General features: G+C 39.6%; 2 protein-coding genes across 7 annotated transcripts in view; one reads left to right on the top strand and one right to left on the bottom strand.

Annotated features, from left to right (window-relative positions):
- The window catches only part of LOC134823994 (arginine kinase-like), a 97,835-nt gene that overhangs the window by 45,382 nt on the left and 33,861 nt on the right, over nucleotides 1–18,592 (top strand). The gene's annotated exons all lie outside the window — the stretch shown is intronic.
- Nucleotides 1–18,592, bottom strand: part of LOC134823993 (inositol-trisphosphate 3-kinase A-like) — a 110,065-nt gene that overhangs the window by 72,389 nt on the left and 19,084 nt on the right. For 2 of the 5 annotated variants that reach the window (XM_063835614.1, XM_063835615.1), the window contains exons 2-3: nucleotides 11,893–12,589; nucleotides 11,385–11,433 (exon numbers count right to left, since the gene is read on the bottom strand). The exons of 2 other annotated variants lie outside the window; for them this stretch is intronic. In XM_063835614.1, coding sequence (XP_063691684.1) covers nucleotides 11,385–11,433; nucleotides 11,893–12,567 — 724 coding nt within the window. In that variant the 5' untranslated portion in view covers nucleotides 12,568–12,589. Of the gene's footprint in view, nucleotides 1–4,562; nucleotides 4,695–11,384; nucleotides 11,434–11,892; nucleotides 12,590–18,592 lie in introns of those variants that run through there. One more of the 5 variants, XM_063835619.1, reaches the window with a different exon arrangement.

Below are 18,592 nucleotides of genomic sequence, written 5' to 3'. Positions count from 1 at the left end.
CCCTCGCTCCCTCTCTCCCTCCTCCCTCCTCCCTCTCTCCCTCTCTCCCTCTCTCCCTCTCTCCCTCTCTCCCTCTCTCCCTCTCTCCCTCTCTCCCTCTCTCCCTCTCTCCCTCCTCCCTCCTCCCTCCTCCCTCTCTCCCTCTCCCTCCTCCCTCTCTCCCTCTTTCCCTCTCTCCCCTCTCTCCTCTCTCCTCTCTCCCTCTCCTCCCTCTCTCCCTCTCTCCCTCCTCCCTCTCTCCCTCCTCCTCTCTCTCCTCCCTCTCTCCCTCCTCCCTCTCTCCCTCTCTCCCTCTCTCCCTCTTTCTCTACAAGCCAGGGTAAACACCCAATAATAAAGCTCCGTAACCTGAACCTGTATAATAATACCAGTTGTGACACTAAGTGTGTGAGCATGGTGTTGAACTGCTCTGCTTCTAAGGGGACCTGGGGGTTACAGATATAATGTACATTGCATGTACTATGTATAATCTGTATGTAACGTAGGACATAATGTAAAAATACTTAATCGTTTTTACTAATCACGTGGGGGCGGGAACTGTTTGGCTCTGTAAACTTTAGTTGGCTTGTGTACTTGGGTTTTGTGGTAATGAATGTAACTGTGGTGTATGATACACGATATTTATACAACATACATTATACATTATACATTGTAGGTACTGTTAATGCGTCATTCAGTGTGTAGTCGAGTGTATACAGTAGCGTTACAACAGTGTATAGTACAGTGTAACCTTAGTGTTATAACAGTGTATAGTTCAGTGTATACCTTAGTGTTATAAAAGTGTATAGCACAGTGTATAGTACAGTGTAACCTTAGTGTTATAACAGTGTATAGTAAAGTGTAACCTTAGTGTTATAACAGTGTATAGTACAGTGTATACATTAGTGTTACAACAGTGCACAGTGTATAGTACAGTGTAACCTTAGTGTTATAACAGTGTATAGCACAGTGTATAGTACAGTGTAACCTTAGTGTTATAACAGTGTATAGTAAAGTGTAACCTTAGTGTTATAACAGTGTATAATAAAGTGTAACCTTAGTGTTATAACAGTGTATAGTACAGTGTATACATTAGTGTTACAACAGTGCAGAGTGTATACAGTAATGTTACAAGAGTGCACGTTGTATGGTTTACCACAATTTACTATAATATATAAGTGCATACTACTCGCGAATGTATTGTATAGTAAAGTGTATAGCAAAATAGTGAGACAAATTAACCCTCTCTCCCTCTCCCTCTCTCCCTCTTTCCCTCTCTCCCTCTCTCCCTCTCTCCCTCTCTCCCTCTCTCCCTCTCTCCCTCTCTCCCTCTCTCCCTCTCTCCCTCTCTCCCTCTCTCCCTCGCTCCCTCGCTCCCTCGCTCCCTCGCTCCCTCTCTCCCTCTCTCCCTCTCTCCCTCTCTCCCTCTCTCCCTCCCTCCCTCCCTCCCTCCCTCCCTCCCTCCCTCCCTCCCTCCCTCCCTCCCTCGCTCCCTCTCTCCCTCTCTCCCTCTCTCCCTCTCTCCCTCTCTCCCTCTCTCCCTCGCTCCCTCGCTCCCTCGCTCCCTCGCTCCCTCTCTCCCTCTCTCCCTCCCTCCCTCCCTCCCTCCTCCCTCCCTCCCTCCCTCCCTCCCTCCTCTCCCTCTCTCCCTCTCTCCCTCTCTCCCTCTCTCCCTCTCTCCCTCTCTCCCTCGCTCCCTCTCTCCCTCTCTCCCTCTCTCCCTCTCTCCCTCTCTCCCTCTCTCCCTCTCTCCCTCTCTCCCTCTCTCCCTCTCTCCCTCTCTCCCTCTCTCCCTCTCTCCCTCTCTCCCTCTCTCCCTCTCTCCCTCTAGTTTCTATCATTTATATTAAGAGTTTGCTACAGTTGTTAAAATAATACACACACCCAAACTAAAGCACAGGTAGCATATTTCATAGCTATACCATACACCTACGTTACATATCACACATTATGTATATAAAACGTTATCACTCTCCCTTTTTCCCTCTCTCTTCCTCTTTCTCTATCCCTCGCTAGTTTTATATAATATGTGTTCTCCATCTTGACACGAAAAGAATGGACTCTATCCCAGCTAATTAGTCTTTTGTGAGCTCCTGAGCGAGCCAGTCAGTACATTATCACGTGATCCTCTACCTGTGTGATGATTGGTTCAAGTGCGTCACGTGGTCGGAATAACACCTCCGCATTGGTTGCCATGGCAACATATCGGGTTGCATGACACGGACACGTGCTCGGTCTACCGTGGCATTGTGAGAAGCAGTGTAAACAAAAGAAGCGAGGTCACGTGACCACAGTTGAAATTCCCGTGACACGACGGAGTGAGTAGGACCTGGGTTGTGGGTCACGTGACCGGTCACGTGACGAGTCAGCTGACCCACCGCAGGATTTGTATTCACGGTGCTAAAAACGGGGGCTAACGATGTAAGGACCGACAACTGGGAGGGGTCAACTATCAATATTACACACTGAGTTCTTTTTTTTGCAAGCTAGAGTCGTGAGAATATGAGTGTTTTTAAGAGAAGGGAGGGAGCTGCTACTATCCTGAGCCACCTGTTTTAAGAATTTCAGTTTATTTGGGCCTGGTCTTAGTGGCCTGATTTACTTACAAGTGAGTTATAAAACACGGTAGAGGGAATCAAGGAGGTAAGTTTTTGGTAGATCTTAATACTTATCTTAACTTCTGATTGGTGAGTCATCATATATTTAGGGGGGTTCCAACTTCCAACCTCATCCTGCCTCATCCCAATTTCGCCTTTTTTGGGTACCCCAAATGAGGCAAAATGAGGTTGAAACCCCCCCCCCCCCCCCCCCCCCCCCCTATTTATCACAGTTTTACAAAGAAGCATTTATGTTTTTAACTTAAAACTATACTTAACATGAACAGTTACTGTTCAGCACTAATTATAAATAAACTGTTAAAATTGATATCTCAAAAAGTTTGCAGCGATGCAAAATTTCGATCGAAATTGTCAAACACAGAACAATTTTGCGAATCTATCAGTCGAAAAACTATGGACTGCAACAAATCCTAAACATCTAAAGATCTAATCAGCTTACAAACATACGAGAGTCAAACGAGGGACAAGTCGAAATATTATCAAGGTCAATACATGAGCATAAATATTCAAGATGGGGACAAGTGAGAAACATGGACTACTTTCCATGTGCAACAGATACTAACACACCCTGCAAAATAATTCTGCACAGTTTATTGGCACTTATATTATACTCCATGAATATTACTCATAATAATATGGTACTCACAATACGAGTACTCACTACTCGCGGTACAATGCGGTACAATGCAGTGCAATGCGGTGCAATGCGGTGCAATGCACTGCAATGGTACATGGTGTCCCCTCATGTGATTAGTGCGTTTAAGTAATACATGTTGCAACACGTCAAACTACTATCATCCGAAGAACGTGCACGTTTTTGGTGAGAAAGAAAGATAAAAAATAGTTAATTTATTGAGACAATTTGTATCAGACCATGCTGCCACCACCGGTATGTTATACGATCAGTGTTTATACCTATCAGTTACATATCTCATGTCAGTCAGAATGGTGGACTATAGTACATAATATATTAGGTATACCCTGACTCCATAATACGAAGGGCTTGTTTCAAATGAAAAACTCGAATAGGATACTTAATATTTCCCTTACAAAAGGGATTCAGCAATACCACGTTTAAGGCCAGAGAGAAGTATGGGGTCAAAAAATCGACAAAAACATTATTCTTTAGATCAATTCATTTTTTGATGACAAAAACGTTGCTGCCTTCCACATATCTGTAGTTGCTTTTTTGATAAATGAGGTTAACCGATTCTTACAAAGTTAACTATACAACACTGAAGTTAATAAAATTCAGATATAGCGAGAATAAATCAAATGATAGTTATTATTTTCATTGTAATTTTACGGTATGCACATTTCTAAACATATGTAGTGTTGATTTACTTCCTTTTATCTGGGGAAAGTGGAGGTTAAAAACATCACATTTAGGTACCGTATGAATATACATACGACTTTTAATTTTGTTATTTGACCCAATATTGCAGTGAAATACTAAAACTACTAAAATATTTTCGGATGATCTTACATTTTAACATAATAATATTAGCTATAAAAAGGAAGCGGATATATTATTATCACCAACCAACCTTCTCTACAGTACAGTCTTATAAATATTTAAACACAAAAACAATATTTTTACAATTTCTGACGAAAGTTATTTTTTCAGAGACCGTGGTTGCTACAATCGTGATGTATTTATTGGACGAGTTAATATGAGACACCCTGATCCAGAGCTGATAATTACTGCAATAATGTATTCGGACATAAACAATAACATAAATATCTATGCGATCTCCTCGGTCGACTCAGCCGAATGATAGGAAACTTAATTGATGGTTAAATGAGGAGGGGTACCTGTTAAAAGTTCAATAAACTTCCTAGAGGATACCCCTTCAGTGCATACTGTAAACATAGTACTTTTAACTATTACTATATTATTAGTACTATTAACACACCACATCTAAGGCCAAGTTCTCCAAATTGTTGGTTTTGAGAAACACTTACCGGTTTTAAACACAGCAGTCATACCAGATCATTCCAGCACCTCACAAAAACAAAGACACGTGATTTACACGTGACTACGTGATCTCAGCAACGACACGTGATCTACTGCACGTGACTACGTGATCTCAGCAACGACACGTGTGATACGTACAATACGTTAACTCAGAAGGACAAACAGTCAAGTAACGTTGTATCTCGCGTAGCAAAGCAAAACGAAGTACAAAACTGATATATTATATACCGCATATTTCTACAGCACATTTTAGTGGGGTATATTTCAACACTATACCGAGCGAGGACTTGTTAACATTGAACATGTACACACTTTGTGTGTGTGTGTGTGTGTGTGTGTGTGTGTGTGTGTGTGTGTGTGTGTGTGTGTGTGTGTGTGTGTGTGTGTGTGTGTGTGTGTGTGTGTGTGTGTGTGTGTGTGTGTGTGTGTGTGTGTGTGTGTGTGTGTGTGTGTGTGTGTGTGTGTGTGTGTGTGTGTGTGTGTGTGTGTGTGTGTGTGTGTGTGTGTGTGTGTGTGTGTGTGTGTGTGTGTGTGTGTGTGTGTGTGTGTGTGTGTGTGTGTGTGTGTGTGTGTGTGTGTGTGTGTGTGTGTGTGTGTGTGTGGTGTGTGTGTGTGTGTAGAGTGTTGTTGACGTGATAGTTGGGATGATTAGGGGTGTTGTATGTTGAGAGTTTTATTGGTGGGTGTGTTCACTGGGTTCTGCGTATGCTGTGTTGTTTTGGTGCAGTTCCTGTGTGTTTGAGAAAGTTAAGTTGGTTACACGAAAAAATTCGGGAAATGAGACTTAAAACTCGGGGTGCTTGTTGAAAAAAAGGAAATAGAGAAGAAATTATCAAGAAAATGTCCAAAAGGACAAACTGACTAATTAATCACTCAAAAAAAGATTCTGCGGCATTGTTCCATTAAAAAAGTCTTCTTCACCAGCCTCTCTAACCCTCAGCCTTCGGTAACAGCATAAACAGTTCAAGTAGTTTTCAGAGCAAACGAAAGTACTCAAGACGTATTGAGTTGTATGGGACACAAAACCAATTATTTCTGGAGAACAAATGCGACGTCTAAAACCCCTCCGAGCACAATCAATCTAATAGCTTGTGAGGTAAACAACGGACAAAAGAGAGAAAAAATTGAGGATCCAAGGAAAATGACGAATAGAGAAAGAAATGACAGAATTTATTAGAACCTAAAAACAAGTGAATAGAAAGGCAGGTGTACATGATAAACAAGAAGATGAAGAGAGAGAGAACATAGACCTCGAACAGGAAGAATCAGTTCAGATTGAGGTAAGAGCAGACAGAGATGGTAGATCAGAGAGACGGGAGTATCCAGCGGACACGTCAATGAGCAGAGTTGAGGGACACAGATGTTGGAAGAAGAGCAGTCATGAGACGAGCTTGAGAGAGAGCAGCTGCAGAGAGGGACCAGGACTAAGGAGGGTGAGGAGAGGGAGAGAGGGAGAGAGGGAGAGAGGGATATAGGGGGAGAGGGAGAGAGGAGAGAGGGAGAGAGGGAGAGAGGGAGAGAGGGAGAGAGGGAGAGAGGGAGAGAGGGAGAGAGGAGAGAGAGAGAGAGAGAGGAGAGAGGAGAGAGAGAGAGAGAGGAGAGAGGGAGAGAGGGAGAGAGGGAGAGAGAGAGAGAGGGAGAGAGGGAGAGAGGAGAGAGAGGGAGAGAGGGAGAGAGGAGAGAGAGGAGAGAGGGAGAGAGGGAGAGAGGGAGAGAGGGAGAGAGGGAGAGAGGGAGAGAGGGAGAGAGGGAGAGAGGGAGAGAGGGAGAGAGGGAGAGAGGGAGAGAGGGAGAGAGGGAGAGAGGGAGAGAGGGAGAGAGGGAGAGAGGGAGAGAGGGAGAGAGGGAGAGAGGGAGAGAGGGAGAGAGGGAGAGAGGGAGAGAGGGAGAGAGGGAGAGAGGGAGAGAGGGAGAGAGGGAGAGAGGGAGAGAGGGAGAGAGGGAGAGAGGGAGAGAGGGAGAGAGGGAGAGAGGGAGAGAGGGAGAGAGGGAGAGAGGGAGAGAGGGAGAGAGGGAGAGAGGGAGAGAGGGAGAGAGGGAGAGAGGGAGAGAGGGAGAGAGGGAGAGAGGGAGAGAGGGAGAGAGGGAGAGATTGGATATTATATTTCATATTATATATTTATCTATTGGACTGCGGGTATATTTTATGTTATATTATAATATAGCAATGATATAATATAATATGGAGTATTGTATTATATATAATGAGAGTTGTATTTAATTGGAAATGAATGTGAAGGTATGGCTTGAGGGATGTTGGGTTGGCTAGACATTATTCGTTTGGTCTTAAAAGCTTTAAGTTGCTTTGATATAATTAATATAATGTACTATAATTAATTGTAATCATGTAATTGATCATTAAAAAACCGAGACCAGCTCAAAATTCACTTTCCACTGACATTTCAGATTTTGGATTACTTAATTATGTACGTATCGTGCTCAATTACTCAAAATCTTTGGAAAACGATCAAAGGCCCAAAAATCGAGTTTAAAATTGTGCTCCGACGTTTTTAATCAAGCGCTAATCAGTCTGAAAGGATTACCTTGTGCCAGATGACCTGTAAAAATAAAAGCATATTTATTTTATCACTTAGTATAAAAGATAACCTTGCTTCCTGAAACCACATTATACATACTTCATATTATTATATCATATTGATTAATAGATAAATCTTATAGACAAATCAAGAAGGAAAAGTGCCATTTATGCTGCCGAATAAAAAATGTTAGAATTTTCACAAGCCAACATTATACATATTATGTGGCATGATGACAAAGCTACAAGAAAATGCACAGAAGCGTGTCCAGTGGTAGGTAAAAAGGAAGCGGTATGCAACCTGCATATTTAGTTAATTAACCGGTTTGAGTAACTGTGTCGTGTGTATTTTAGGCAGTTTGAAGGCGTTTAATGTGTAATGTGTAATGTGTAATGTGTAATGTGTAATGTGTAATGTGTAATGTGTAATGTGTAATGTGTAATGTGTAATGTGTAATGTGTAATGTGTAATGTGTAATGTGCAATGTGCAATGTGGAATGTGTAATGTGTAATGTGTAATGTGTAGCGTGTAACGTGTAACGTGTAACGTGTAACGTGTAACGTGTAACGTGTAACGTGTAACGTGTAACGTGTAACGTGTAACGTGTAATGTGTAATGTGTAATGTGTAATGTGTAATGTGTAATGTTTAATGTGTAATGTGTAATGTGTAATGTGTAATGTGTAATGTGTCAGCATTTAACACATAATATATTATCTGGAAGTGGACATCTGAGGGAACTTGAGGAGATTAAACAATATTTTACACGTGACGATAATTACGGGTTTGGATTGGTCATGAAGATGAAATAATCCTTTTGCTGATATTCATACTTAGTTTCATTAAATGAAAAACCCACTTTCGTCCGCGAAATTCAAATACTTTCGAACCTACATTATCATGTGCAATGTGCACCAATCTGCGGATTATATAAATTACAAGTACATGTAGTTATACAGTGCAGCGGTAAACATGATATTATATTACATTATCATATTGTTAGGTCCATACACGCAGGAAGTGTTCATTCATTTTACTTCACTCTGATGAGAACCCCATCTCACCCTCCCCCCCCCTATATTTCTCTCTCCACCACCCTCCCCCCTCTATATCCTCCCCTCTATATTCCCCCCCCCCTATATTTCTCTCTCCCCCCTCCCCTCTCTCTCTCTCTTTTTCTCGTAAAATTACATCATCTGCTCTATTTTAGTCCACAGTTTAGTTTAACAGTGTTTACAAAACCATGACCCTCTCAAAACCATGATCCCTAACACAGAAAGACAGAAGCATAACGTTTTTGGTGTAAGAAAGGGGGCAAATGATCGACTGCATGACGGTTTACATTGAGCCGGGAATGCCAGCAACTCATTTGTATCTTGTACACAGGCTGTTGAGTTATATCTTGTATGATATGTTTCACTGATCTTAAGGTTACCTTCTAAAGTTGCAGGACTGAAATTGTGGACTTTACAGTCCGTACTTTTTGATAAAGATAATGACGTGTAACTGAACTTTATCCAAAACGCATCTACTTCAAGCAGAGCCTCCCACACATTAGCAATATTGTAATGACAACACTAACATTAACTATGAACAAAGATGTAAGGATACCGACACACGCACCGACACACACACACACACACACACACACACACACACACACACACACACACACACACACACACACACACACACACACACACACACACACACACACACACACACACACACACACACACACACACACACACACACACACACACACACACACACACACACACACACACACACACACACACACACACACACACACACACACACACACACACACACACACACACACACACACACACACACACACACACACACACACACACACACACAAACACACACACACACACACACACACACACACACACACACACACACACCGACACACACACACACATCAAGCCGTCTCAAAACCTCTCAAAACCAAATCTAATCTACGAAAAAAGATAAATTTTACTATCACGTGACAGCACACCACACGCCGTATTCCAACCAACCAAACGAATCAAAACAAAACCAAGCTTGGCAAATATCATTACCCGCAGCAGTGTGATAGTAACACTACATAAACCAATACGTAACAAAACTACGCCAGGAATAACCAGCTAACCGGAGAGTGCCTGATAAGATTATCAAGAGGAAACCTACTAAAGTACACGCGCGCGAAGACTTACATCTTCATAATTGGAGAACAACTTGTGGTGTCACATGTCGGTACTACTTATTAATTATTATATTATTATCATTATGTTATAATGATTATCACATTTATCATTGCTGTGAATTGTAAACTACACTGGATGTTTTTCTGGAGGTGTGTCACCAGCAGTGAGTTTAAAACTTTGCCTGGTTTATAACATATATAACATATAATATAACAATATTATATATTATATGTAACACCTTTATAATACCTTTATAATACTTCATAACACTGGTGTTTATGTAAATGAGAAGGATAACGAAACATGACATGGTGTCAGATGCTGTACACATTCAAATAAAAGAGAATATTAGCTAAGTATCATGACATTATGGAATGAACTGAAATGTTTATTGGCTTGTCCCCTTTCGGCTCACACCGCAGAAATTCGAATGATCCAGTTGAAATTGGCTGTAATGTGCAGTGGATAAATTTCCTACGTTATTTTAGAATTTGTGGTTCAATTATCGGTCATTGAGTATGTCAGAAATTTGATAAATACTTTTATTTTAGTATTATATAATTATTATAATTATAAATAAGTTAATAAATACTATATAATTATGTATTAAAATATGAGGAATATAACCAGTTACAATCAGTTATTCTAGCATTTGCAACAGTTTTAATTGCTCTCTTATCAGTTGTTTTATCTTTACATCGACACGCCAGCTACTCAGCTTGCCTTTGCTTTGTACAATGGACTTCACTGTGGAAAATTTGAACAGACTCGAAAAAGAGTTATCAGTGGCGTTGTATGACATTTTGAAACTCTCGAAAACTCAAACCGTTACAGAGCTGAATCATTCGAGATTAATGGCCATTACGAAAGACCCCTTGGCTAATGCTGTTGAAAAACTTTCTAAATTGATGACAGGCAATATTGAACTATGTAAATCTGCGGCCAGTACGATAGACAGACTGAAATCAGAGCAGCTTAATTATCAGAAGGATCTTATCAAACAGCAACAGAAAGAGCTCGACTCTGTCCAGCAAACTGTACAAACTGAGATGAAAAAAACATGGTGCGACATCGTGAAGGAGAACTGTGAAACAACTACCAGTGCTCCGTCGATTGACAGTATAAAGACAGCTGTGAAAACTGTAGTTGAAGATGACGTCCGCAGTAAGAATTTCATTGTTTACGGTGTGCCAGAGAATTACGGCAGTGATCCACATATAGTGGCAGAAGAAGTGATTACCGAAATTTGGGAATCATCGGGGTGTGATCCTCAAGTGGTGGCAGCAAGTTTGATCGGGATTAAAAAACCTGCAGATAGTGGTAAACCAAGACCGTTAAAAGTGACATTGGCTTGCACGGAATCAGTCAAAATGGTTCTTGCTCGAGCAAGAAATCTGAAGAAATCTAATTATGTAGCGTACCACACATGGTACATCACACCTGACAGAAATAGGGAGGAGAAAGCAGCTCACCAGAAACTTGTTGTAAAAATGAAGGAAATGATTACTGCTCAGCCAACAAAGTATCATTATATCAGAGACGGCAAGATTTTAAGTGTAGATAAGGTCAAGATGTAACATATAGTGTTTTTGATATCCATATTTCTTCGATTTAAGTGTACTATAAGGCTCTTATCTATGGCTGTTGCGTGTATTAGTTGATTTCGGCGTGTATTTGTTGATTTCGGCCGATAACGAGGAACTTTTAATTGTGAGTTATACAACTGCAACCGTGATTGTAACTCAGGTATGTGATGACTTGTAGAGCACACATCGCTGAATAGCAATCGCAATGCAGGTCTCACCCAGGCCAGGTTTATCTATAGGGCTCTTTTCTGAGGATACACTGCCAGTTGTTTATGTATTGTGTTGTGTGCTAAGGTGCATCGTTTCATTTTTGGATATTTTGGTACGTCCTAAGCAAAGGGAATTTATATTTATCTAATTTTATGTAATTGTAATACTTTAATATTATAGTAAACATTAACCAGTGTACCAAAAGCTGGTCCCCAATCAATCACCACTTGTACGTGTCAGGCCTTGGAGATAAAACTCACCTGTACCAGAGATATCACTGATTCCAGTATCACTTTGACCTTCGACAGCCTGGATAAGTCAGAAGTTTACTTTTCGAAGAACGGTTCAAAAATGTACACATGCTTAGAAAAAAAACCCAAGAAATGTGAATTCACTCTTAAGTGAATGTGAATTTAAAACCAGGCCATATTTCCAGATATAAAGAAATACATAATTATGCAATTTGTTTTTGGGATTTCATTGCTTGCAATATCATAATTCATAATATTATATATAATTATATAATCTAGTTCTAAATAGGACGGAAAACTAAAAATTCCAATTTCACCACTATGATCAGTGGTAGAGTAATAATTCGTGAAAATCGTAATCTTAAAAGAATATTAAACTTTTAGACATTGATAAAATTTTCCGTAAATTACAAAACATGTGTTGTTGCTTAGCATATTGGTTAATTTTATAAACAGGTTATTTTATGACTATGTATTTAATTAGCAAAATTTTACAACCAAAATGACTTAAACTCACCAAATATTTAGTAGATCCATGATCTTCATTTTCATCAGGTTCAGCGTTTTCATTGACAATAACAGGTACATCATCTTGATTGTCTGCAGCACACTCTTCAGTCTCGTTCTCGACAACAATGCTGTTTGTGGTAATTTCTGGATTCACTGATGTGCAATTGGCAACCTCTGATGAATCAACAACAGGCTCTGAATTCAATTCTTTAAAATTCTCAGAATTGTCCCTGTCAATGATCTGGATAGCGGAATCTGACTGATTGTCTAAGTTTATTGCAGAATCTGCTTGGCTGTCTGATTGTAAGTAATTCTTCTCACTCAAATGATTATTGTTCTGCTCTGTCCTTTCATTATCTATCGTTGGGGTTTCCTTTTCATTTGGAACAGACACAGCCTCACGTGAATTATCATTTTTAGTCCTGGGTCGAGGAGAAAGATTTTTCAGGAAAGTGCCAATTTTCCTCTTGCTAGATGGCGATAAGGCCTCATTAGCATCGACACTTTCTTTATCACCAACTGATCCAGAGTTAGCTGCTTGCTGCTGCTGTTTTGCCTGCTTCCTCTCTTGTCTTCTGGCTTTCCTACTTTTAAGTTGACTTTGTATAGCACCCATCTTATCCGACAGTTGGTAACATTCCAACAAGAACTTGGCTCGTTTAAACCGTTCACATTGTGTCATACCTTTTCAACCCAAACCATTGCTGAAGAGAAAATATTAGAGATTTCACTCTGACATTATATAGTAATAGAAAGCACGTGGTAACAGGGAGGAAGCTAATAGTATTCTATGAAATAAAGTTTTAATCGCATACAAAAATATCCACCCCAACCAAAAATACAGCCGATTTAAATGAAAACACTTTAAACACGACGTATTTACCAGAAAACCAAAATTACGTTAAAATAATCATTGCAAGTGCACGTGCGCGTTTTGACACCGTTACCATGGTTACTATACATCATTTTGCACGGTGTGGTCGTACAGTGTACGTACAAAAACAATTCTTTGAATTATAATAGAGATACCTACAAGGTTTGTGATGTAAAGTTATCATTGATTGAACAAATTTTGCCCACACTGACTCAAACCAGAGAAGCAGTGGTTAATGACCATGTACCGCAACAATTGACCCCCCGCCAATAAACCCCCCCAACAATTGACCACCAACAATTTACCCCCCATGTACAATTACACTGAGTTCAATTGATTGGTTGTTTTATCAGGGTCAGGGTCAGGGTCAGGGTCAGGGTCAGGGTCAGGGTCAGGGTCAGGGTCAGGGTCAGGGTCAGGGTCAGGGTCAGGGTCAGGGTCAGGGTCAGGGTCAGGGTCAGGGTCAGGGTCAGGGTCAGGGTCAGGGTCAGGGTCAGGGTCAGGGTCAGGGTCAGGGTCAGGGTCAGGGTCAGGGTCAGGGTCAGGGTCAGGGTCAGGGTCAGGGTCAATTGATAGGGTTAGGGTTAGGAACTAAGGTTAAGGTTAGGGTTAGGGTTAGTGTTAAGGTTAAGGTTAGGGTTAGGGTTAAGGTTAAGGTTAGGGTTAGGGTTAGGGTTAGGGTTAGGGTTAGGGTTAGGGTTAGGGTTAGGGTTACGGTTAGGGGGGTCATTTGTCGGGGTCAATTGTCAGGGGGGTCAATTGTCGGGGGGCAATTGTCGCCCACCCCATGTGAGGCACCTAAAAACATAATATTGTGATCTAATTTGTTATTGCCTACACTCCTTGCAGTAAATTTTAAATGTAGTCAGGCCATCCGTTGGAGAATGGAGACCCTTGCTAGAGGCGAAGGAACAGATATTTATTTTCAATAAAACAACAAAGGTCTATAAATAACAAGCGTTCATACTTGCTAAATATTTTGGGATTGTCTTGTTAGACAAGGATTCACCATTTTAAAATGCACTTTATGGAGATTGAGATTAGTGCATCCATTTGTAGTGTGATGCAGTGTCAAGAATTCGAAAACGCAAGATTTGTGGGTTCAAACAACTCAAGAACTACAGTGATAAAAAACAGAATTTATGGTTCATGCTAAGAATCTAAATATCTACAAAGTCAGGTAGAATGAAACTAAACAGGCGACCACACCAAATACATGCATTTTGATTGAAATAAATTTTCGTGCACATACAGAATGAATGGTTAATAATTTAATATATATGTAGACCAAGGTCTGTGCACGGGATGCTTCCTGGAAGAATCCAGTTCTTTTAGCGGGGCACCCTACCTAAAGCCAAATTGAGATATAATAATCATATTCCTAAGAAATAATCAGAAATCGAATACCAATCAAATAATATGATATATAGGAGTAGTAACCATATTTACTATGCAAAATGCCCCAACCACATAGTGTAAATTTATATAGAATTCAAATTCCATATCATCATTAAACCTCAATAGTCAATATAATAGCCCAAGCAAAATTAAATAACTTCTTATATACCTTACTGTCATACTACAAATTGATTAAACATTTGAAATCTGTTAACCAGAGAATAAATTTCTAAACCTAATGCAAGTGAAATAATTTAGATGCAATAATGAATGCCTAATGTGAGTATCATCTGTCAATGTCCTTGTAAAACAGTCTGTACAAGAGATATGAGTAACTAATATAGAAGAAAAAACAGGAAGTTGTCGTCTGTTGAAAAATAAATAAAATATCTAGAATATAAATTAGAATATAAAATAACATTCAGTCAATGTTTCGTCAATAAACTGTACAATTATCAAATGTTAAAACTGGGTGATACAGTCACCAAAAATAAATACTAAGTATGATAAGTTAATAAATTAAATGTGGTCTATAAAACTACCACTAGGTATAATAGGTCAATAAATTAAAAGGCAAAATATAGTCATGGTGTTAATGAACACGCTAAGAAGCTGCATCTGCATATTATCTGATAAAACGTTTATTGCAAAACAATAAGTAAAAAGAAAATAACTGAATTCCAATTCAGTCATTCCAATCAATCTGGGCAACATAAAAGTAAAGACCGTGAACAAAATAGTGAAGTTATCTATTTGAAAAGAGATGCCCTGGAACTTAAACAAAAACAAGTAATATGGCAGCTTTTTCTCCCTAAATCACTTGGTTTGATTGAATGTACTATTTCATAGTTTGTTTTCATATAATTTCTGCATTATAGACATTAATTGAACATTATACCATGTTCAGTATTATTAATATGATACAAATTTTGCTGCAGAGTTATAGAGGAGTCAGAGGAATATCAACCAGTGTGACTTGAGTCTAAGGAGACCATGAGGAGGAGCAGGCTACCACCCAAATTCATTGTTGATAGATAGTTACTAAAATACCGAAACCCGTTTTGGACTACTCGGTATAAAGTTTACAATCTGTATTAGATCAGGGTTCCCCAGCATGGTACAATATATGGTTAATTCAAGATACGGCTCTGGAGTAGCTTCATATAAGACTGTACTAGTTTAGACGTGGTAATTATGTTTTCTCTACTTTATGAGTGTGAAATTAAATAGATCGTGAGAGCCGTCTGTTAAAATAGTATTACACACCAAAATTTTAACTTAGTAATTGATAGATCTATCATCAAATAAATGCATAGTAAAGTCAATATTAATTTAGACAACTACAAGCCATGTATGAGAGATAGGTCAGGCTTTCACAGATTTGAAAATCTATTTGATTATCCGTATTCTAGCCGCCTTCGTTGGTCGCGCGCGCTATTGCAAGCGCGCTATTGCAAGCGAGAGGGCTCTGGTTAGAGCCTTCTATACAGTAAGCTAGTACAACATGCACGATTGTTACCGTCTTTTGGATTTTACTCGTCTAAATTTCTTCGAAGTAGCGCGCGCCGCTTTCTTTTCGAAATATTATATGGCCCGATGGCACACTTCGGGCCAAAACATTAACAATGGTCAATTACCGTCGGAGGTGGGCGCCCGCTCTGGCCGATGGAACAAATTAAGTTTGCTCAGATCAATAGATCATGCTGTTTAATTTTGTTTATTGTTTATTGACTGGCCCGCGCGGCGTATGTTATTATAAAACACTTTGCCTTAATTTTGATTGACGATGTCAACCCATCGAAATTATTGCTTTGCGAAGCAGAGCAACGATCGACGATGCAAAGCATTATATTAAGCAAGACTGCTAGTTCGCGCGGCGCAGCGAAGCGGCGAAGTCCTCCAACCTTAATCTGTAATCATGATAATATTTACCTAGCCTGGGAACCCCAGGCTATTAAGTATTATATTTATGTTCATAATCGCCGAATAGAGATTAGGCGGAATAACAGGCTGAGCGCCGCCCAGTAAAACAATGTTTTTTTTATATAATATTTTTTGAAGAAAGTTGCGCGCGCTATTTCGAAAAATCATTAAACAAATATCATCCGTCAAGGCTTTGCGTGCGTTTTTAAACATTATCAAGTGCAGCTATATTTTAAAGCTCAATAGAGTACGGTATCATTGTATTACGTGGTGACCCCCACGGTCGCTTCGACGATACAGGGGGAGCCGCGCACATCGTGCGCGGCGGATCGTACAACGTATGACAACGGTATCAACAATCAAACATACTTATATTTTTGATTTGATTTGATTTCATCCTGACCGAATTTTGTTAATTGCTTTTAATTTACTTGTTTATAAACAAATTGAAAATGCAGCCGAATTAAAAACAAGTAAAATGACAAGCTTAGCGCCGCCCATACCAGTCTAGTAAGCATAATTAAATATTTCCAATATTGATGTATAAAATTGCCATAAAATTTAAAAGTAATAACTTTGTTTGACTGACAACGGAGGCACTTATTCACATTTTTAACATAAATCCTGTCCAGGCCCAAAATGTACGACATGTTAAGAATTTGTTATAACTTTGTATGAAAATTAAGCATTAATAAATAATATATCCTCCAGAACTAGCTAGTAATAATGCCCTTTCAGAAGAATCGATCTTGAAGTAAAAATCTTTCAAGAAAATTGTTTAAATGTTAAATTTGTATTTGAACTTATCCGCATATAAATTAAAAAATTAAAATAAGTCTCAGTGTCACAGATAATACTAAATTTACCAAAGTTATTTTTTACATTTTATTGGTACTCGTTGATTTTATTATAGAATCTCTTTTCAGAATTTTTGACAGTGAAAACTAAACACATTTAGAAGGCAAGCGTTTCTCTACAAACCTGAAATTGTTTGAATCATGTATATCTATTACTACTACCATGTATTTGACTGATGTTACTCGTCTAAATTTCTTCGAAGTAGCGTGGGCCGCGCCGGGCCAGACCATTAACAATGGTCAACCATATATAATATAATATATGAAGAGGCTGCAGTCCATTCAATGGCCGAGATCTTTGCCAACGGAAACACCCTAGGATTTCTCCTTGTTGATGCATTAAATGCGTTCGACAGTCTACAGTCTTCACAGGCTCTTGACACTGTTGCATCAACTTTTTTCACCAGTTTCTTAAAAAAATGTATTAGACTCTTCAGTCTTCATCAAAGTCAGGGGAGTACATCTGGGAGAAGAAGACAACACTCAACGAGATGTTGCAGCTAACCGATTCTACTCCATTGCTACTAGACATGCAGACCTATCATCAGTAGCGTAACGTTGCCTGTTGGCGCCCCCCTGCCGAAAAAAGCGCCCCCCTGTTGGCGCCCCCTCCCCTTTTGGTGCCCCTCCCTAAAATTGAACAAATTAGGTGATTTTAGAGAATACGCCGGTAAAATCTCTAAAAATGTGTGTATCTAGAGCAAAACGCGCAGTTTTGCTAGTACTTTAGTTAAGTTTTCGAAATTGTCCCATATTCAAACGACGATTTGGCGCCCCCCTAAGACGGCGCCCCCCTGCACAGCGGGGTCAGCAGGGCCTTTCGTTACGCCACTGCCTATCATATGATCTCAGAGCTTATGAAGATACAATCATTGTGATGACAGCTCTGATTGAAGAAGTTTCATTCAACTTCTCAAATGGTGAAATTAGTCCACGATATGGTATTCCAATACTGAAGATTTAATCTGGAAGTGAACAATGAAATGTCTTGAAGCTATAAAAACTTTTAAATGATATAAATTCTGAACATATAATAAAATGAAAAGCAAAAAGTCAGTCATTTTGCAAACTGTAATCTCACACAATATATAAGACCAGTATCCAAAGTGTGTACACCAAAAAAACACAAAATTGCATAAAACTGGCAGTAACCATTGTCAGTGGCAAATCAGAGGAGTGAGTAAAGTTAATGACCTGATCGAGTTTTCGTCATTATCAAAGGAAAATTGGAGGACATATTTACGAATTTGTAAACTGTATTATTGGTAGACACTGGACATGGTGGATCACATCTATTCTCTGAAGTCTATCACTAAAATGTTCAGAACACCCTAAAGGAACCACACTAGTCAAATAACCAAGGCTCTGACGGTTTGACACTGTGGTATGTGTTTAAGCGGGATTATGTGGCAGTATCACCGTTTTTACAAGTTAAAAACCTTCTCTTCATTACCTCTAACCATGGTTAGTGATAAATGGATACCTAGCAACCAGTACACACTAAATTGTACCAAACAGATTTATTGCATAGTTTAGAAAAGGGAACAAATGCGGTAAATCGAGATTTTACCACACAGATTTTAGCTACAGTTTGGGGGAAGAAAAAAAGTGCAGTCAATTGGTGTGTGTGTGTGTGTGTGTGTGTGTATGTATGT

The sequence above is a fragment of the Bolinopsis microptera genome, chromosome 12 (assembly GCF_026151205.1).
Source record: "Bolinopsis microptera isolate Bmic1 chromosome 12, MBARI_Bmic_1.0, whole genome shotgun sequence".
Classification (NCBI taxonomy): domain Eukaryota; kingdom Metazoa; phylum Ctenophora; class Tentaculata; order Lobata; family Bolinopsidae; genus Bolinopsis; species Bolinopsis microptera.
This window is presented reverse-complemented; position numbering and strand designations above follow the sequence as displayed.